Source organism: Coturnix japonica, chromosome 5 (genome assembly GCF_054131305.1).
Source record: "Coturnix japonica strain WE chromosome 5, WE-NBRP24, whole genome shotgun sequence".
NCBI lineage: Eukaryota > Metazoa > Chordata > Aves > Galliformes > Phasianidae > Coturnix > Coturnix japonica.
This window is the reverse complement of record NC_140667.1, coordinates 25,136,670-25,158,904: the sequence shown is the minus strand read 5'-3', so window position 1 is coordinate 25,158,904 and position 22,235 is coordinate 25,136,670. Positions and strand designations below refer to the sequence as shown.

Here is a 22,235-nt window from a genome sequence, read left to right as displayed (position 1 = left end):
TGGCTGAGCCTGGGCTGAGTAGTGATAAAGCACCCTCTGATTGTGTCTGCTCTAGACTTGGAATGGCAAGAATATTGAATCTCTTAAAATGGCTTTTGCAACAACCAGGTTAGTCTGAGATGAAAAGCATCTTCCCTCTTTTTTTTTTTTTTTTCTATTAGTTTCTGTATCCTATCTAGTATCACAGGTAATCTACATTTTGGTTATGTTCTGTTTCTGTATCTTATTGGAGTCTTGCTATGTGGAAAGTTCAGTACTCAGATAAAAGGGTATCCTTTTCTTATCATTAGTTATCAGCCTGCTGTTGGCCAGTATTGAGCAAAGTGACTCAAACAGCATACTTCCAGCCATTGTACAGGCAGTAGTATTTTTTCCTATTTATTTTACCACAAGATGCAGCACAAGAAAATGGGAGGGGAATAGCTGAGTTTAAGAAATCAGGCAGAGGTGGGGCTCTGAGTCAGTTTATAAAATAGTCACTCACCTGTATGAGACATCTAAGCTATTGGTGTCTCTGGAAGCTGGGAGATGTAAAGTTGAACGCCAGAGATAACACAGGACATGTACGTGACTGCACCCACAATGGAGCCAGGCAGTGCTTTGTCTCAGGTAAGAAGGGTGCAGAGCCAAACAGGGTGTCTGGGGCCTCAGCCAGCTGTGCTGTATTGTGCACTGATGGGACTGCTTTCCTGACCTGTTGTTGACTTTAAGTGGCTGCACAGGAAGAAGAAATCAGGGCTTCAAGAACTCACTACAGAAATTAAAATGACAATGAATCAAGGAAAGGAAAGGAAAACTGCTTGGGGAGTAAAAGTTTATTTACAAAGGAAGCATTTTTTTACACGCTGGGGCTTTCTTCATCTCAGAAACGTGCCGTATGCAACCTTAGAAAGAACTATTAAGTAGCACAGAGATGTGCTTCAAGGTGAAATACCAATTAATTACAGGGTGTGTTTACAGAAGACAGGTTTGCTGCTACTTCAACAGCCAGAGAAGGGAAAAGCTGTCCCAGCGGTATGTCACCAGAGCCTGGAGCAGTTGTCACACCAAGGGTGGACCTTACTGGGCTGCTGTGGCCCTGCCCACCCTCACTGGGGCAACACAGCATGGCAGTGGCATCTCTGGGAGCACTATCAACTGCTGAGGCTCTGTAGGCAATGCCGGCCATGGGCTCTCCTTTGTTACTGCGCACCCATGAATTTGTAAGGAGGATTGCTGTCAGGAGCCAGCATGACTTTAGCCCTTCTCATTCCAGGAGCTGACCACCCAAACCAGTCCACTGGACAGAAGTATGCAGCTGAATTGTGATGGAGAACAGTGGACTTCTGCTACAAAGGTACCGCAAAAGAGAATTTTAAAGTAGAACTGTAGAAGAGAATTTTCTGTTGGTTAAAGCCTGGGTGAGAACAGATAGGTTTCAGTGTCTGCTAAGCAATCTAATTAGGTATCATAACTCTTCCAGCTGCCTCCATGAAACCCCATCCAGCTTATCACTTTGATCACTTTGCTGTGCTGTCTTGCTTCATGTTCAAGTCCTACTGTTGTTTCTGTCCTTGGCAGATGGTAAATGAATCCCGTTTTAATAAGATTAATAGTTTTTATAGAGTGGGTTTAACTAGGCTTTCTGCTGCGTATGTCTTACCAAAGCAAATTTACTGCCAGTGTAGGTAGTAATAACAATGAAATTGAGCCATTTACTCCCACAGAGGGTATGGCACAATCCTGAGCTGGCTTTTCAACACCAGATTTCCTGAATTAACCTTACTTCTGGCCTCTGTGAAAAGAAAGGAATCCCAGCTAAGAGTTTTCCAGGAGACTTCAGGCACGTTAAATGAACTCCTTCCCTTTAGAAACCACAGGATCAGGTGTGCTTTAATAAATTTATTTTATTTTAAACTTTTTCTATCTAATTTACTGCCATTTAATAGAATAGAATCCTTAAGGTTGGAAAAGGCCTTTAAGATCATCTAGCTCAACCATCTGCCTACCACCAGTTTTGCCCAATAAAAAATGCCCTAAGTACTACATTTACCCTTTCCTTAAACACCTCCAGGGAAAATGACTCCCCCACTTCCTTGGGCAGTCTTGGGCATTACCACACTTCTTGAGAAAAAAATTCTTCCCAATATCCAATCTGAACATCCTTTGGCACAACTTGAGGTCATTCCCTCTTACCCTATCTCTGTTACCTGAGAGAACTGGCTGCCCCCTACCTGGCCATAACCCCCTTTCAAGTTGCTGTAGAGAGTGTTAAGGTTTCTCCTGAGCCTCCTCCAGTTATGAATGGTGCCTTTTTCTCTTTTGAGCTAAGATGCTGAACAGAAAGCAATATGTCTACAGTTTAGGGAGTAAGCAATTTCTTCTATTGTTTGTTTGAATGTAAAATGTGAAGATAAGAAAATACTTTCCAAAACACATCTCTGCAATGCAATGGCCATAACATATTCTAAGCTATGAACCCACCCTCTTAAGCTTTTATAGCTTTTAAAGCACATACTCCTTTCATGATTTGTTTCTCTGTGGTGCTTAAGACAAGATTTGCTGGTTATGGTGGGACACATCCACATACCCGAGCATTTTGTTCAACCCCCAGCTCTGCTTTTGGATCACTACAGGCTGTGAGGGTCACTCCACTGGATTCAGTTCCTGAACATGGGTTGAGCCCTTCTAGGAGGGTGTCTTCTGCAAATCCAGTGCCAGCCCCTGGCAGCGCTAGCCCCTTCTCACTCCACTTCCTCATTCCTGACAATGGCTCCCTTATGGACATCTCTTGCAGCCAGGATCCCTGGGGGTCTCCTCACTCATGGCAGTTATGACCCACACCCGACAGCTGGCAGGCAGCTTCACAAAAAGAGCTCTATATGTCGAAAACAAGGTCAGCAGTTCTAATAAAGCTGCTGACAGAAGGCTTTGAACTAAAGTAAAAAATGACTAAGCAGAAAAATACAGACAGCACAGGATTTATTCTTAAATATCTGCTTTCAGTTTCCTTCACCTCTATTCAGTCCTTGCTCAAATCTTTGAGCATCAAGGGCTGGCACAATACCTTCACCCTTGTGCAATTACTGTATGCCTTGACTCTGTACCACACTTTTTTCTGTCTGTGTATCCCTTATTTCTATGCTTTCAGAATTAGGTTTTAGGCACAAATGCAAGTGGACTGTCTTATCCAGAGCTGCTCTCTGTACTCTGATCTGTGGTTTGACCCTGTCAGTGTGCACACTTAGTCACCATCTGTGCAGAAGACCAGTACCAATGCTCTTGGCTTTTCACAGGACTTGGTGTTTTGCTGTTACAAGAAGGTTTGTTTTATCTGGTTCTTCACTAACCTACTTGCTAAATGTCCCCTGTATGGGTAACGTATTTGTTAGCCCCAGCTACAGCTGGGCTAAACATTATGAGAGATACCAGGTGGGCATGTGGCACTGAGGGAAGTGTGTAGTGAGAATGATGGTGATGAACTAGAGGATCTTAGTGGTCTTTTCCAACCTTAATCATTCTGTGATTCCATTACACATATTCCATTTTGGTTTATGATCACTGGTGCAGCACGGGGAATACTGTATGTTTAAAAGAACAAGAATGTGGAAAAATCATATTCCATAGCCCAGTAGTCTGAACTTGAGTAATAGCTGGATGGAAGCCAATTCCCACAACAGTGATTTTATCACTTGCAAAAAGCCTAAAGCAGCTTTTTCATTTCCTACCTTAGAAATTAAAGAATGATCTCCTCTCTGAAATTGAATCAGAATCTCATCACTCTATGAAGCTGGATTTTAACAAGAAAGTAAAGCAATTCACCATGACTATAAAACTCTATACATGATCTAGAACAGTAGAGAAACCTTTCAGCCTAGTACGTAGCTTAGATACGAGCAGAAGAAACATGATATGGGCCATTTTTTAATCACACAGGAAAATTCAAATAAGCTGTTTACAGTTTTGGTATCTCTCTCTCTAGATCATTTCTACCTCCTAAATATACTATTTGCTTTTAACATTCATTCCAAAATCTTGCATATGGCTTTATTTTTTTTCTTGCAGATAGAATCATCTCTGTGTTACTTACTGACTGTAAGAGTCATAAGAGCAAGAAATATCCATAAAGCAGATATTCGTAAGTATCTGTAGTTCTCTGTATGGGGCCCCTTCATGGGGCACTAGCTAGTCCTTTTCCAAGGAAAAAGAATTTTTAGGTTTATTCTGTGGCTGGAGAAGGTCCCCCCTGCTGGCATGCTTGTTCCAGAAATAAACAGTGTGTTTCTCTTTACTTTAGTCATATTCTGTGCAGATGTGACTTTCTAGTGGGCATGGCAGAGATGGGTTGATGGCTGGACCAGACTGGTTGTCTTTCCCAACCTTAACAGTTCTATGATTCTGTAAGGTCACAGGTGTACATATTGCACATATTTTCCACATTCATAAAAGGGATGGAAGAAACAGCTACTGCAGAAAATGCAGAAAGGTCTCCTGTGTTTTCCTCTGGAGTAGATTCGTGCAACAAAAGACAAAAACTGACTGGAAGAATGGGACAAGCAGAGTAGCCTTATCTCAAATTTAGCTTGTACTTAAAGTATCTGAAGGGTAACAAATCCAAAGTACTACAGCCTGCTTACCAGCTTTCACAGATTAGACCAGGTGAAGTCTCTTTCACTTCTGATGGTTGCAGCTGTGTCATTAGCAGGGTCTGTTCTGATAGGATAAGGGGAAATGTTTCAAATGAAAAGAGAGAAGACAAATAGTTAAGATCAGGCTTAAGAGGTTCTTACCCTGACTGAGCTGTAGATATTCCTGTTTGTTGCAGGGGAGCAGGCCTAGATGGCTTTTAAGGGTCCCTTCCCAATCAGATAATCCTATGAAATATAATGGAAGATTATGATTCTATGTAGACATCAAGTAGCATGGTTGATATTTTATTTTTTTTGTTTTGGTGGGATTTCTTGTTCATTTGTTTTTATGTTGTTTTGTCTGACTAAAATGGAAACAATAATTGCTTTGTTCCCTTAATTCTTGCGGGAATAGTGTGATATTTTTGCTCTTACTTACTACTTGGAGGAAGGCCTAGGAAAACTACCCTCTGTTACACTTTATTCTGATTTTACTTTTGTTTTTATTCATTTTTCAAAGTGTCCATTGGTCATGTTGGTTAATACATTTGAGTATGTTTCTCACCGATCAAGTAATTCCTATTCGTTAATGTGACATCTTATTACAGTTTTGACCTTGTGACAAATTACAACAAATCTGCAAGTAGCCTACATCACCAGTATCACATCTTACTGTCTTCCAAAGCAGCTGACAAAGTACCTACAACTTTGCTGAGTAGCAGCTTCTATATGTTAATGAACCCACAAGGCAATTTAGGTTTTTTCAAAGCAAGCACTTGTGTTTGAAGTTGCTGCTCTGCATTTCTGCAGAGCTAAAGCTCCTTAACAGAAACCCCTGTTTTCTGGATCCCTATTCTACAGTGTAGCTTACTGGTTCCACCACAGCAGTCTGTTTTACGAGAGCTGAAACTGGCTCCCAGATTTGAAAAAGGTACCGTGAGCAAACTTTTAGTCTGTGTGACAGTATGGAGTGCCACAGACTTATTGCTTTTTTTATTCTGAGCAAAACTGATGACACAGGAGGAGAAAACCCTTTTTGTAATGCATATATATATAGTGTATATAAAATATATATATTATTCCATTTATTCAGAGAAGATTCATGACCTTCTCCAAGTCTTTTTTTCTCCACTCCTATTATCTAAATTGTAATGATTCTGTTGGATTTGTATAAGTATGTATCATAGTGTCTCTCTTTGAAAGTAGACTCTCATTTTGTGCATGTCATTCTATCCTCTAGAGCAAGTTTTCACTTTAGGTGTCTTTGTGTTTCTTAACATGCAGTAAGTCAGACTGATTGCTACGTGAGCCTGTGGTTGCCAACTGCTTCAGCTGACAAATTTCAGACTAAAACCATCCAGAATTGCAAAGACCCAGTCTGGAATGAAACCTTCTACTTCAGAATCCAGAGTCAGGTCAAGGTACTTCGCTGTGATTTCTCTGTTAACTGTGATCTAGGGAGTACTGCCTGGTTTAATCTTTTTGCAAAGCAGACATATGTAATTATCCTAAGAGGCGAAGAGATATGCAGAAAGATATTAAAATAACACATACCCTCAATGTACTTATCCTTACCATGACAGGCAAGCATATCACTCAGCCACGTGCACCTTTATGATGTCTAATTTCTCCTCGTGCCTCCTCATAGGTAGATGTGTACATGGAGTTCATTTCTGCTCCATTTCCTTCCCTTCCTGCTCCTTTCTTTACTTCCTCTCACTCATCACTGAAGTGGAATAAAAATGGATCTACTGCTTTAAGTAAGTTATACTTGTAACATTACTGTACTTCCCTTTTCAGAATGTGCTGGAACTGGGACTCTATGATAAGGATGTTGTTACTCAAGATGATCACCTCTTTACAGTGTACTTTGATGTAGCCAAACTTTCCTTGGGAGAACAAGTCTTCATGCATTTCAAGTGTGATTCACAGGTGAGGTCTCAAATAAGGTATAGAACTTGTTCACAGGAATATTCTTTTCTGCCTAAAATCTTATTTGAAATGCCTTTCTTTATCCTTTTTGTGTATGGATTGCCCAACCACATAAAACGGAGAAGTGTTTCCATGCTGACTTGAGGAAACCTCTTCATTCCTGCATCTGCAGGAAGTTGAGTGTTGGTGTATTTGACCACAAACTGTAGATGCCTCTGCAAAGTTGCCATTTTGTAGAGCCTGCCCCCATCAAGGATCCTACAGGAGTGTGTCCTCACCAGTAAAAATCACATGGTGCTTTTGTCATCACTTGCTACTTAACCTAGTAATTAAGAAATAATGGCTCTGTGATCAGAGCCAAATGTCAAACCAGTCTAGTTGCTAATTACAGACCTTGGCATGACTGAATAAGGTGTCCAATTCACGTCATTCAGCTTCACAACAAGAAATGTTCCTGTTCAGAGTGTTCCGGGAGTCTCTGAAAGTTGCATTTGAAAAGTTCCAATATACTGAAAGGACAAGGTGTACTGCATAGCTGCAGGGAAGAGTTGTCTGACCCAAAAGCTGGGTGCTGGGACTTTTATCTAGTGTTAAGCAGCACTGCTAACACAGGTACCACCAGCACCAACCTGCTGAGAGAATTTTCATTGCACATCTCTGTGCGGAATCTTTACATTCTTTTAACATTTCCCAGGGAGGCCAGAATAACAACAGTGTAGGGCATGAGGACTGAAATAAAGCCCTGCCACCTCTCTTAGGTGTGCTGGCACCTTGCATGTGAAGGGATGTCCTGTGCTGTGAAGAAAATCCCATACCCTGAGCAGAAAGTATGGGAAAGATAGATGTGTTCTGTGGCTGTGTGGGATCACTGGTGCCATGATCTGCTACCAAGCTGATCCACATTCAAGGCTGTCACATCAGCCTGTTGCACCTGTATGTGCAACCTTGCATATCAGTGCTTTGAATCCAACCAGCCCACATGTCATCCATGGGAGTGGTACTGTCTGATACCATGAAGGCTAATTATGTGTTTAAGGATTCTCTGCTGCTGGTTGTTCATCTACCAGCTGCAACTGGCCTCTCTGGAGCCTGTTTAGCTCTCTTTGGCAAGATGGTGAAATGCCCCCACCTTGGCAAGCCCAGTAGCTTCACTCAGCATCATGCTTGTCAGGTAGGCTCCTTTCTCCAGGGACAAGTGTCACACTCTAGTACTAAATGTTTGGATTGAGCAACTGGAAGCTAACTGATGAAAAGATCTCCCTGCATGTTCAGCTAGAGCATCTCCTTTTCTCTCTAAGTCTCTTGTGCACCTGCCATGCACCATCCAATAGACCTCAGCTAGACACATCAAACTCTGCAGTTCACTGCCAATAAATAACTTATCTAAACCTATCTTTGTCAAATACCAGATGAGGAGAGTGTGGACTTCCACTAGCCCTTGAAAGAAATAGAAATTTTCTGCTGATGACTGTCTAGGTGATCACAGGTGCTGCGTCCAAGCCTTTCGTTTATTCACTTTAGAGCCACAGTAATTAGAATTCATGATTCTCAGGCCTTCATAACATCTTTTTTTGTCCTATAATTGTAACTTTTAGCGTCTTCAATGCAATAAGTACTCTTGTACTCTTTGAGGAAAAAAGTAGTTAACAATGCTTGTTTCTCTGTTCACTATATCTTCTGTCCCCACTTGCGTCTTCCTCTCTCTGGCACTTTCTTCCACCAAGGAATTATGCTCTGTTCCACCACCCACAGATGAAGTCTTAATGCTAGGATTACCTCTGCCCCAGTGCCCTCAATGTACTGCCAGACAAAGTGGTTGTCCTTTTCTGCCGTTGCTTGGCATACCACCATTTTCCCTGTTTGCACCAAAACAGTTTGGCTGCCCCTCTCAGCAGCCCTTTGTTCTCTCTGCTGTCAGATTCAGTATGAGGAAACATCTCTACCAGGAACTATTGCACTGTAGATATCCCAGAAGAAAGGCAAGCTCACCACTTTCTTTGTCAAAAAATGCTCTGGTGGATCCTAGAATCGTCCTATCCATAAAAGATCTTGATACCCTGGGCAGTCAGGCAAAGGTGGCAGGTGCATGTGTTTTAACTGTGCTGCCAGTCATGCACAATGTGTATACATATATTCTATGAATAAGAACTTCCATAATGAAAACCACCAGTAAGCTAGTGTTAGATGTTTTTTTCCTTTCTTTATTTTTCAGAGAAAAGAGGAGCTGGAGGTGGGATTTGCATTGGATAATATGTGAGTAAGCATGAAATGCATCATAACATAATGTACCACCCAGAGAGGTGGCATTGTCACTGTCCCTGGCGGTGTCCAAGAAACATACAGATGTAGTGCTAAGGGACATGGGTTAATGGGCATGGTGGGGATGGGCTGATGGTTGAACTAAATGATTCTATGGTTCTACAATCTGCAGCAAAAGGAAATGGCAATTCAGAGACATGAAATAATCTCACGTAATTGTCCAGTGTGCATCATTTTTTGGTGTTGCTGATGACTAACATGGTTTCCCGTGGAATCTATGGTATGAGCTGATGAACTGGTATGTGCCAGGATGACCTTCCATGAACTTCGGACAGCCAGGGAAAATACCCTAAAATCTTTTCTTTGTCTACTGTAATGAACGTTATTTGAGGACAGAATACTGGAACTGCTGTGCTGTTAGCATTTGTCTTTGAGAACTGCAGGAGAACTTACCCCCTTCAAGGCATAACAGTATCACTGTATCCTTGAACTAGAGCCCATTTTTGTCCTTGGACAAACTACAATTCTTCAAAAACAGTTTAACTATCTGCAGTTTTAGCCTGGAGCTTAGTATGAAGTCATTGCACAATTTGGTCCTGCAGAACCTTTTTTTTGCTGAGCCCCAGGATGGGGCCAGCTGGTATGATACGTGCCTTGACAATGCAATGAGGAAGCATATGCCACAAGTCTCCTGGATTTTTTTCTTTCAGATTTAATATATAGCTAATAATAAGGAGGAAAATGAGGAGAGGGGTGTGGTTCAAAAATTATATTGTAATTACAATCAGTTATTAAAAATGTATTTTTCTTCCTGTTTCCTAGTTCAGGCCCTCCTGAAACCATCGTTACTAATGGAGTACTAGTGGTGAGCATTATGTTTTGTCATCTTGCTTGTCCTTTTGCAACCCTCACTTCACCTGATTCACAATGATAAGGCCAACATGTTTCAGCTTTGCAAAGTTAGCACTTAAGTGCTGTCATTTCCATCGTCATCATTTGCCTCACAGTACATGTCCTTACCTTCTCCTTTCTGAAAGCTCTGGCCCTCCATGCTGCCCTTCCAGCCTCACACTAGCTGTGTCTGGCTTCTCAGATACTCATGTTCCAGCCAGCATCTGAAATGAAGGCTGTGATTTAGAGAGTAAGATTTCATTGGGTCACAGAGCACTGCCTATGTAGCATCTTCATCAACAGCAGCAGGAGCTTAGAGTAGGAAACAGAATCTCAAACTGGGAAAATCCCTGTCTATGTGGTGTTTTATTTCTCATGTCTCTTACAGTCTCGCAAGATTTGCTGCTTGGAAGTTCAGGTGGTTGAGAAGAAGAAAAGGGAAAGGAAATCTTTAACAAGTGAGATTACTTCTCTGTCATTTATTTTTAAATCACAGCTTGTTAATATTATGAAGGCAATTGGCTTAATGAAAGATTGAAAAAAAAAAAAAACAAAAAAAAACAACACAAAAACAAAGCAACAAATGAAACTATGAAAACAACCTTGTGCTACACTTTGTAAGAACTTTTATTTCCGGTTTTGATAACAAAACTGCTGTGTCTGATTCTGTGTCTGCTTCTGTGTTCTTCCTTAGAAAAACAATTCTCCTTTAAAGTGCAAGGCTCGTATGAGGGCACTCAAGGCATTACACTGGGATCTGATCTGGTCTTTGGTTCTCCCCATCCTGCCAAATTCCACTATGCCAAGTACAAGCAGCCAATACTGGATCTTATGCTACCAGGGAAGAAACCACCTCCTTCCTATGTATGTTATTACTGGACTTCATAAAGTCCATAAAGAAATGTTACTTCATAAAAGTAACGTGTCATAAAGAGCAATATTAATTTGCATCAGCAGAAAGGGAGTAACGTTCCTTTATACTGAATTTTCAGCGCTCCTATTTGTGCGGTACAAACTCCAGCACTCAAAATATTGAACTTCATTCCCTTCCAAGTGGAAAAAATATGGTCCTAGCAGAGGTGAGTTCCTGTTCCTTTGTGGGAGAGGTTGAGAAACTTGCATGTGGACATTTGCAACTTCAATGAACTGCACAGCCCATATGACAGAGTTTGTATCCAACTTATTCCCATCCTTGTCAATGCACCTTCTTGCCACTGACAAAACTGGTCCCACCGTGGCACAGCCTGGTTTCTCTGAAAGACATCGGGAGTCATTGCTTTGGTGTGGGTTAATGGGAATGGGGCAGTTAAGGTCTGCAGAGCAGAGACTTCAGTTTCTGCTGGAGGAGACTGGGAACTCCTGTCCCATTTGGTCATTTTGAAATGCTTTGAAATTATGCAAACAAAATGCCACAATCAAATACTGGTGTTTCTTCAGATAATAAGACTAACTTGTATCTTCTACTCTTCAAATGGTTGTGGGAATACAAAGAATGTTGGCATACCACCCTGACTTTACTTAATACTTTTCCTCCTCTTACACCTATGTGAGGCTGATTTACTAATGGGGATAGGGGATAGCACCAATCTCTTGCTGGTGCTAAATTTTTCTTGCTTAGCAATTTTAGATCCATGCTTAAAGAAAATCCAAATGGAATCAGAGGATGACACTTTTATAGGGTATAACAACAGAAAAAGAGGAACAAAGGCTGCTGTGGAAAATAGTGCTATGGCTTTAGCCTTGCTGTCTGTTCTGTTATAGCCCAGGAGAGGTAATGCTAGCAGAGAGGTACATTGTGTAAATTATAATTACTTTCCTTGTAAGCAGCTGTTGTCCTCATATGTTGCATTCACATATAAGAACTGGAAATTACTGAACAACTTCCCTGACAATAAACCATTCAGAACAATTCATGTGCCCAGCTGAATTATTTAGAGCTCCAGATTTTTATCTGCACTGCTAGGATGGCACAAGATATAAGTCTTTCTGCTGCTGCAGGGAAGAGGGATAAACCAGATAATCATGCTTATGCTGTTTGTATTCTTACTTTCCAGGATAAAGGATTTGATTTACACGCAAAGACAGAAGACTGGTAAGAGAGCAGACTTCTCAGAAACTGCAGGAATGTCTTTCAATAGGTGTTTTTCATTAAAATTTTATTATTATTTTAATAACTGCTAAGAAAATTTCCCCTTTCCATCACTTTTAGGAAGCTTTGAGTACCTATTTGTCAGTGTAAGAAAGAATTTTCCTGTAAATGCGATATTTTGTGCGTTTATTAAGTTTATTTGTACTGAAAATTATTGTTTGTCTACTGAATATAATGGATTCTTTTTTTTTTATTATTATTATTTCTGTTCTCTGCTCCAGCCCAGACCACCTTGATGTACGTTTAGGGTTTGACCTCTGTGTTCAAGAGAAAGACTTTCTCCACAAAAGGCAGAAATGTGTTGCTGCAGCTCTTAAGAAGGTCCTGCAGCTGGAAAAGGATCTGCTGGATCATGAGGTCTGTAGGGTAAAGATTCAAAACATCTGATGAGTGCCTATCATTGGAAACACTTACTTTGATACTTAATGTTCACTATTTCTGTGGCTTGTATAGCCATTTGTTTATTCTTTTTCATTCTAAACTTATCCACTGCTTTCCCCAAAACTTCAGTTTTGTTTTATTCCCCCATCAGACATACCCTGGCTGAGTCCCACAGTCTGTACTCTTCTCTCCTGTTTACTCCTAACTTTCATGGCAGCAGAGGGTCCAAAATCCTGCAGCTTATTTCTGTGTACTGTGATTTTCTCCTTCATGTCACTGTCCCAGTTCAGGTGTATTGCTTTTTCTTCCAGTGTTTTTTCCTTGACACTGAGATGGGAATTCTAGCTGTGTCTTAAAATTTCCATAAATTTCCTTCCTGTCTTTCTGAATTACTGTCAAGAACAAAACACTGACCCAGTTCCTCTATGATCTGTCCTATTCCTGTTCTTATTTGCTCTATCTTCCATACACTTCACTTGCTGTTCATCTCTAATGCTTTCAAATGTCTCTATAGCTCAACTTTGTAAAACTTCTGTTCTTTTTCCTCTTTGCTACCTTGTCTCCCTTGCATAACATCTCCTTGGCTATCACCACTTTCCCACTTAAAGTTTTTGCTTTTTTTCCCCACCTTTAATTTTACATGCACTTTTAGTAGTGTCTCATATCTCTAATCTCACACTGTCATTTATGACACTTGCAGATGTTATCCTGAGTTTAACTCTTTTCCTGTTTCAACTTCATTGCAAACCAGGCTAGATATTTCTTGTACAGAAATAGCTTCTTCTATAGTCTTCACTTGATCATGGCCACCCTTGGTGTTAATGTTAATTTTGACGTGTGAGATTTCTTTTTCCTGCCTTTACTGCTGATGCTTTCTCTCTTATTGCTATGCTGCTCCCAGCCTACCTGCAGGCCACCTCCTGACACCAGTCCTTTCTGTCCTTGTGTTACCCAGACCCCCGTGGTGGCCATCATGACTACAGGAGGAGGAATGAGGTCTCTGACTGCGCTGTATGGCAGTCTGCAGGGGCTGAAGAAGCTCCATGTCCTGGACTGTGCTACATACCTGACCGGCTTGTCTGGTACAACTTGGTGAGTAACACTAGGCAGCATCTCATGGCTTTCCTCCTCATAGAAAAAGTCTGTTTCCTTCTGTCTCCCAGCTCTCTCAGCCTATCCTCTTAGGGGAGATGTTCCATCCCTTGGATCATTTTTGTAGCCTTAAGAGTGGAAGCTTTTACTTAATTTAAAATCAAGAACTGAAAACAGAAGCATGAAATGTATTCAAAACCTCTTTTTTTCTCCCCCTTCTTCTTCCTAGGACCATGTCAAACTTGTATAGAGATGCTGACTGGTCACAAAAGGATCTCGATAAGCAAATAAGTGAGGCTCGAAAACATATGACAAAATGCAAAATAAATTCCCTTTCCTTGGAGTATTTGAAGTTTTACAAAAAGCAGCTGCAGCAGCGGAAAAGAGAGGGGCGCAAAACATCTTTTATTGATCTCTGGGGACTTGTCCTGGAGTCTTTATTGCATGATGGGGTACAGTATGTCATTAAACAGAGTGGCTTACAATTTTCTGAAAATTAATATCTGTAAATCATACGTGTTTGTCCTGGGAAAAGTAACTCGTTATGAGACTGTTTAAATGTAAGCACAGTCATTTTCAATATGTTTGGTGATAACTTTCTGGGGTAGGAAACATCACTCTTGCTTCTGAGATTTTGAATATCTTAGAATCACAAAATTAGTATTTTAAAGAAATACAGTATTTTAAGATTTGTTGGCATGTTCTTCAAATATTTTGTTTCAAAACAGCAAAGTTAGAGAGAGCATCTTAATGGGAAGTATTAACATACTTGCAGACTTTTGATTTATGTGGGAGGAGTCTCTCACAAACCTGCAGTACAACACATTAAGATGATTTTAACCATCATTGTTGCCTAATGCTCTTGAGAATTTCCTTTAACTTTCATTGAATGGTCTGTCATCCCAGGCCTTGCTGATATTTAAGTAAAACAACTCTCACAGGAATTTTGGAAAACATGGAGTATCTCAAAATTTAAGGCCAGCACATGTTTTACTTAAGAGGCAGAAATCTTACTGTACTATAAGTTTAGGTCCAGAGGAAATATTACCCTGTTAATTTTTGTGTTAATGTAACTATATTTCTGGGATGACAGAAAGACAACCATAAACTCTCAGATCAGCAACGGGCCATTGATCGTGGCCAGAACCCACTGCCCATCTATACTGCGGTCAATGTCAAGGACAACTATAGCACTCTGGATTTCAAAGGTAATCATCTCTGAGAGTCATTTGTCTTTATATTTGAATTGGTCAATTAGGGAACAGTCTCTTTAGATAATCTAAAAAAAGCCCTCTCTGCTAAAGACCAGAAACTCAGCTGATGTATACTGGCATAATGTCCTTGTAGCAGAAATTTGACCTTCTGCAAAGCAGACTCAAAAATATTCATGTCTTTCCATGTTTGCTAGTCTTCATTTGTATCATGCTCATAATTCCTTCCAATTTGTCTGAAATATTAGACTGAACAGTAGAAATTATTTTCATTTTTACCTCCTTTCATTCAGTGGTAGCAGTATTTTTATTCACAGCTAGGGAAATGCAGTAAAATATTGTTTTCTTCTTTGTGTTCCTTTTCACAGAATGGGTGGAATTTACACCTTATGAAGTAGGATTGCAGAAATATGGAGTTTTTGTTCGCTCTGAGGATTTTGGCAGCGAGTTCTTCATGGGTCGGTTAATGAAGAAGCTTCCTGAATCTCGAATCTGCTTCTTAGAAGGTAATCTATTCTCTTTAAAACATCTGAACCTTTCTTTAGTTTTGAGTTGCGTAAGCTAAGCACTATCAAAGAACAGGTGCATGACAGACTGGGGAGAACAAATACTTTATCTCTGAATTATTGCTAAGTGTAATAAATCCAGTTTATCAACAGTAGAATCCAATTCTCTGTGAACTGATGGTTCTGCCAACTCTACTCCAAAAATGTGACTTCCAGAGCAGCTCCAAACATGATGCCTTTTGCCATCTGAGTGGTAGTTGGCAGTTTCAGTGCTTCCTATAGACAATCTATGGGCGTGTTCACATAGGTTCTCCCCTTCTCTGGGGTGTGTTTGAGCATGACAGGTCCTACCCACTCCACACAGCTTGCCTTGGCTATGCATTCATTTACTCGAATGCAACATTCTCTTTCAAATAAATAGTTTCTGATTATGGAAGCTCAAGTTAAAAACTCATTTTAAAAACAAATTCTAAAAGATATTGCAGGTAATCCATTACCAATATAATTTCCCATTATATACCTCATATTGCAAGTTTTCATCCTGTCTTTTATATAAGCTTTATGATATATATTTTTTAAACTTAGCTCTTTAAATCACATAAAAATCTTACCATTACTTGAAACAAAATATGTCTGCAAGACAAAAACCAAAATACCAAAATAAGGCTTAAAAGTCAGCAAATTAAAATGGAAAAATAAAAATCCAAATTAAAATGGGGCAATTTCCATTTAAAACAAACTAAAGAAAAGTATTAACTTTGTGAATTTTATCTCACGATAACAGTTCTGAGATTCATGACATGTGAATGCTTGAGTTAGAGAACTCTTTTCTTTCACAGGCATATGGAGTAGTTTATTTTCGTTGAATGTGTTATACATCTGGAATTTGTCTCATTCATCTGAGGATTTTTGGCACAGGTGGACCCAAGATAAAGTGGATGATATAGGTTAGTTATATTTCTTTCTTACCCCATGTACTTACTATTAAAGTCAGGTAAATGGTCACACCCATCAATGTGAAGTACACACCTTATGTTTGGCATTTTAAAGAGTTTCTTGAAAGGCTACTTTATTTTTTTCAAGAAGGAATCACTTTTAAAGTCTCATATTGTGGAGCATAATTAATTAATGACAAAATCTCCTGTCCTGTAACCTATGAGCACATTGAGGACTGTAAAGCGTTCAAGATTATTAAGATTGTTTTGTAGACAATTAATAAAGCAAAAAGATGTTGACTAACTCAAGCAGTAGCTAGGGTAATACAAAGAAGTATAACAGTTACCATTTTGAAAGCCTGCTTTCTGTCTGTTTCAATGAGGGTGTGTATGTCTGGAGCAGGTATTTATTGCTGCTTGCTGCTGGATTTTGTTTCCTATCCAAATATGAGCTGCATAAGGAAGTGGCATTTGGCTAGTAAAAGTAGCATTATGTTTTCTTTTTCACTTTGCAACTCGTGCTCATCAAGTCTTTTCATCCCAGGCTTTTACAGTCAGTAAAACACTGATTTTATTATTTATTTTTGATATTTTGAGGGGTTACTTTGTTGTAGGCAGGTAAAACTTAACAGTCTCTCACTGTGCAGAGGAAGAACCTCTCCTACCACTGAAGCCCCATGATTTGAGGACTCGCCTGCTCACCCCTGCCAGCCCCCTCAGCAGTGCTATCCGTGATGCCCTCACTGACCGCTTCTCTGTTGCCCAGGAGCACAACTTCCTGAAGGGCCTGCAGCTGCACAATGACTACCTGGAGAACAGGCACTTCTGCAGGTGGAAAGGTAGCAGAGAAAAGCAGGGAAGGACCTGTGTGCTTGGGAAGGGAATTGACTAGCAAGAAAATGCAATACACAGATTCAATATTAAACATATTCTCCATGGTTAGAGGCCACGCTTGGGCAGAATCACTATTAGATCAGCCAGCTGTGGGACACTGGGGAGTAGCATGGTGAGGAATTGAGCTCCACACCAACAATTTGCCAACAGAACACACCTCTTGATGCTGGGACATTAGGTCCTGTTGGTGGTCTTCATATTCTTATGTGGTAGGTAAAAGAAATGCCCATCACGAATCTTGCCAGTGCGTGCTGCAAACTAGCTCTAGCTGGAGTTGGGAAGATAAAAGTGAAGAGATATGGTGAATTCACCCTCCTAGAAGACAGCCAGTTAGGACTCTGCAGCTGTCATCTAAGTGTGGAAAACAGACCAACCATTTTTGCACTATTGCATTTACAACATGAAATATCTTTCTTTTTAGATACTGTGTTAGATACGTTTCCCAACCAGCTGACACAATCAGAAGAATACTTGTCTTTAGTAGATACAGGATTTTTCATCAATACAAGCATCATGCCGCTTTTAAAACCAGAGAGAAAGGTGGATGTCATCCTGCATTTAAATTACAGTGCTGGATCACAGATACTGGTGAGAGAAATTGAAGCAATCTCTGCATCTTCTTCAATTACTGAATTCCTGGGTATTTCTAACACTTTGGTGCTTTTGATACTGCTTTACAGTATCCTAACCACTATCACTTTTAGCTTATTGCTGCAATGTGATACTTCTTCTGTAAGTTGTACATATTCTCATTTGTTTTTCTTGTACAATATGACTGATTTGTGATAAGAATTCATGGTAAACAAATGCCTTCTCTTCATGGTTACCATGCTTTTCAGTTAGGGTTTTATAAGTCTCACAACCAGCTTGCAAAATGTCCCTTTGGACTCCAAGAAATCCTGATCCTATCTTTTTGTTTAAAACTTAATATCACTTTGTTCATTGATCCAGGCTCTGGACCAGACCTGCAAGTACTGTTCAGAACAGGGCATTCTATTTCCCAAGGTAGACTTGAGTGAGGAAGACAGGAAAAACTTGAAGGAGTGTTACCTTTTTGAAGATGCCGAGACTCCAGGAGCACCAATATTGTTATTTTTCCCACTAATTAATGATACCTTCCAAAATTACAAAGCACCAGGTATGTAATCAAGCATGTTAAAAATAATAACCCACCCCCACCCAACAATTTACATTATAAACTCTCTCTATGGAGAGAGTCCTTTCTGAGCTCTGTTAAGAGCTTTCTTGCCTGTGACCAGAGTAATCCCACCTCTCAGCAGTGATTTGTCACCCCTTCCTTGTAGGTCAGAAGCGGTCCGAGTCAGAGATGGAGGATGGCAAAGTTGATCTCTATGGCCGCTGTTCCCCTTATTCAACATATTCGGTCACATATACTGAGAAGGCATATGACCGTCTGGTTCAGCTGGGTGAATACAACATTCTGAATAATGAAGAGCTCATTATGCAGGCCTTGCACACAGCAGTGGAAAGGAAAAGACAGAAAAAGAAATAATGGCAGATGAGGATGCTTTTGTGTCCCTTTGTGTTCCCTTGTGACCTGCTGAGAGACTAAAGCTCCCTTAAAATCAGCCATCAGGATTCAAGGGATTCCTGCTCAAACCTGCTAAATGGCATTCTCAGATGAACAAAGAAATTGAAGACAAACTTTATTTTCCAAAGAATTTCAGTGCAACAATTCATTGCAGTTGAATTCTGACAGTGGAGTACAGTTTATTGGATGGAGCAGATTATGGAGAGGAATAATGTGCTAAGATGATCATAAACGTGGTGCTAGTGGCCTTAAAGACTTCGAACGTATTAAGCATTTCAAGACAGACCACATTAAAGGCATAATTTATTAACATAACCTGTGCTTTGTGTTTGTGAGTTGATGGTAAGGGCAGAAGCAGTCTGTGGTCCAGGTCTGTGGCACACTACAGGCAACTGTTCAGAGGAAGAGAGATGTGTCATACAGCATCTTGGGTGCACAAATCATATTCAGGGTTGGCTTTGGGCAGAGACAGAGGCAGAGAATGCACATGCCATCAATATTTGACAGGCCACAGAAGCAAAACAGTGATGATGAAGGCTTCCACTGCCTATCTGTCATACTTCTCTGTATACTTCCTCTCCATCTCTTCCTGCCAGCTGTGAAAAAGACAGGAGGAGTGTAAACCTGCAGAGATCCCAGGCAGTTCTTGGAAAGTTTGTCCTAGCAGGCACATCCTTCCATGTGTCAAGCTGCTGCAGGAGCTATGCCTTCCAGGCTGTAATTCTTCTTGGACTACCTCTGTACCATGCCCAGCACTGACATGCACATGCAGGGCTTCATTTGCCAATTTGAGGCTGCCTAACCTAGACTTCCGTCAGTGTTCCCTGGGTGAAAGACTTTGAAGAGCATTTCCCTTGTACCCACAGCAAAGATTGTCCAGCACCTTTTGTGTGCCTCTCACTGCCTGGTATTCCCTAGGGTTAAGATGCTTTATTACTTGTTTATTGGGAAAACAGCAACAACAATGGAACCATAAATTAGGTGAGAATAAACCTCATAAAATGAAAAAAACACGCAGACCCAGATAATGGATTCATAGTTATCTGAGTTAGTGAGAATATTTATTTTCAAATACAAAAAGAAGATTACTTTGATTAAGTACATTGTAGGTAACTCATGCTTTAGGATTATTCAATCATATAAAACATTTCGCAGACCAAATAAGATATGTTTCTCCATAGCTTTCAGCTTCTCAGTTTTTAGTAGGTATTTTCAAGCAGAAACTTCCCAGGACTTCATAGATCTGTTTTATTAACCAAAACAATATTGAAAGCAATAATAAAAATAGGACACACGGATGATATTTACAGCATGTGACAAATATCTCAAGGTAAGAAATGCCTATCAATGTATGCATACATGTTTTCTTTTTAAATTCTGTAGTATTTTGAGAAGATTAGTTTGGAAGATGAAAATACAATTTCTTAACAGATCACCTATTATGATTTGTCAGTGACTTTTCAGCCAGCTCAGTTTTGAATCCATAAGCATACTAGTGAACAAATCAACTACGAGTTTAATTGCTTTCCATTCACTGTTTAACTATTTGTAATCTGTCTTTTCTCTTTTATCACTTATAATTAATTTTAATGTGCTTCATGAAAAGTCAGGTGAAGTTTCTCAGTGTGTGACAGTACAGTATCTACAATTTGCAGCCTGCTAAAAACACCTGTGTCTATATTTCAGTGTACGTATTATTCTGGTTGCAGAATAATTACATGGCAAGGTTTTTGTAGTGGGGGCGTGCTTCAGGACTGGCCTGAGTGGCTTCCTTCCACATTTCAAGGCTCACATGCATGTTTTTATCTTTACTTTCCAAATGAGTATATATATATATGGAGCATGCTTGGCTGAGTCATGTCACTCTGCAGCTTTAAATAGCATCACCAATGTCTGGAAGAGGTAGCTGGACTCGGTATTTCTGTAATGACATATCAGTCAAGGACAAAAGAGCTCTCTGTATCTCCCTACTCTGAAACACAAGAGAGGAGTGTCAGCGGGTGGGAAAAGTGTTGTGAAGTGCTGCCTTGTTACTGTAAGGGACCTGCCTGGATATAGTTACACTTTTATTTCGGTAGCAATGTGGTTTGTCCATGTAAATCCTCAGAAAATATTTTTGTGGGTTTTGGATGTTTCAAGCTCTCAGCTCTTTGATGTGCACATATTCCTCCAGAGTGAAACTTACTCTTGTAGTAAGCACAGGCTCTGTCACCAAGCATTCCATTGCTCTTCAGCCCTTGGAAATTTCTCTGCATTGCACAACAGATGCATTGAGCCAGTAACATGCATAGAGGACTCTGAGCTCTTTTAAAAAAGGGCCAGTAGGGTCCACCTCATGTTAACATGCCTAGAGAAGGCCTTACACCTTTCAGTCATGAAACCAAAACAGGAGGCTCAGCAAGGAGCAGCAGTTGGCTGCAGTAGATGAGACCGGAAGGATTCAGGGGAGGTGTGGAAAGACTGAAGCTCTCAAGCTTAAAGCTAAGCCTGGATAAGTAGTCCAGTTGCTTGGATCCTTCTTTGTTTGCATTCCTTATTTGCAACTTCATAATTATAAGTCCTTAGCAAAATTCTGAGGACAGTTTTCTAGGGCATGGTTATGCTGATACAGTTGTCTTTGTTTGCCACTAGACACTTCTGCCGAGTTATCTTCTATAAGCCGGTCAAGCCCCTTTTGTAAGGGGGAGTAAATTGTAGCATATATTTGTAATTCCTTTACTCATAACTTCATACTTCAATGCATTAGAATTAGCTGTGGTTAATCAGACCATTTTATCAGGCAGGACACATTGCTTTGTCTGATTACCCTGTCCTCAGTACTACTCAGCACTCTATCAATCTTTGTTCTACTGCAAATCTGATCAGTCAGGATGTCACGCTTATTTCCAAACTACTTATGAAAATGTTGAAGAGAGTTTGAGACTAGTAAATGCATTATAATTCCTCAGGAAAAAGAAGAAAGCTATCTTTTTTCAGTGATTTTTTTTTTTTTTTCATTGAGGACTTACTCTAGTATGGGTTAACAGATAGTTAACCTCATTATTACGTACTTCTTATTCAATTTTTGCACAAAAAGTCTTGTTATCTGTGAGCAAAAATCTATAGAGTTGTCACACAGAACAAAATCAGTTTCCTCTCACAAAACAAAACTGATCTTTCACATTTAATGCCTCCCAGAAGGTAGTTCAGGGTTTACCAAAGCTGCTCATCACCTTACAGAGAAACTCTGGCTAATGCTGATCCCAGAAAGATCATTTCCGTGCAGCTGCATTGCATCACCAGTTTACTAAGCATTCACCTTCCTGGTGGAACTCACCTTCCTGGTGGAATTCACCTTCCTGGTGGAACACCCTGTAATTGTTTCGACATCCTTTACAGCCTTATTGCACACTTGTCACTGAAGGAGAGCTCCACTACCCTGGTTTAAACCAGGGTAAGATCAGTTCACTCATAGGAACTGTTTGCTTTGCTTTTGGCAGTACACTGGCATCACCCACATACCTAAAATAAAGAAATTAGAGTTCATATTCATTTTTCAAAAATGAGATTTTCATGAAGCTTTAAATAAATATATTTACAAAAGTAAAAAAAATATATGCACAATAAAGTCAGCCTCTATTAAGAGCACCCAGCAGCTTCTCTGTCCTTTTATTTATCAGCTCTGAACTTAAGCTGTTTACGCAACTCTACAGCTACGTATTCAGGTCTTATGCAAGACTTGTACGTACTTAGTTTTGCCTTCATGGAAAGAGTTTGAGACATTATTTTTACACCAGTTCTCCCCAAGTGTTTTCTTACACACATGCACACACACACATATATAAAA

The 22,235-nt window shown here is 40.1% G+C and overlaps 1 protein-coding gene across 1 annotated transcript; it reads left to right on the top strand.

Moving 5' to 3' along the window:
- The first annotated feature begins 2,748 nt into the window (after positions 1-2,748).
- LOC107314845 (cytosolic phospholipase A2 epsilon-like) lies at positions 2,749-22,001 on the top strand. The gene is made up of 19 exons (XM_085549817.1): positions 2,749-2,875; positions 5,892-6,028; positions 6,408-6,539; positions 8,752-8,792; positions 9,621-9,663; positions 10,078-10,147; positions 10,384-10,553; positions 10,682-10,768; positions 11,744-11,781; positions 12,060-12,195; positions 13,175-13,311; positions 13,541-13,763; positions 14,405-14,519; positions 14,891-15,028; positions 15,868-15,975; positions 16,611-16,802; positions 17,279-17,445; positions 17,809-17,995; positions 18,162-22,001. The coding sequence occupies exons 1-19, from the start codon at positions 2,749-2,751 to the stop codon at positions 18,368-18,370; spliced, it is 2,457 nt and encodes an 818-aa protein (XP_085405943.1). The 3' UTR covers positions 18,371-22,001.
- The last annotated feature ends 234 nt before the right edge of the window (positions 22,002-22,235 follow it).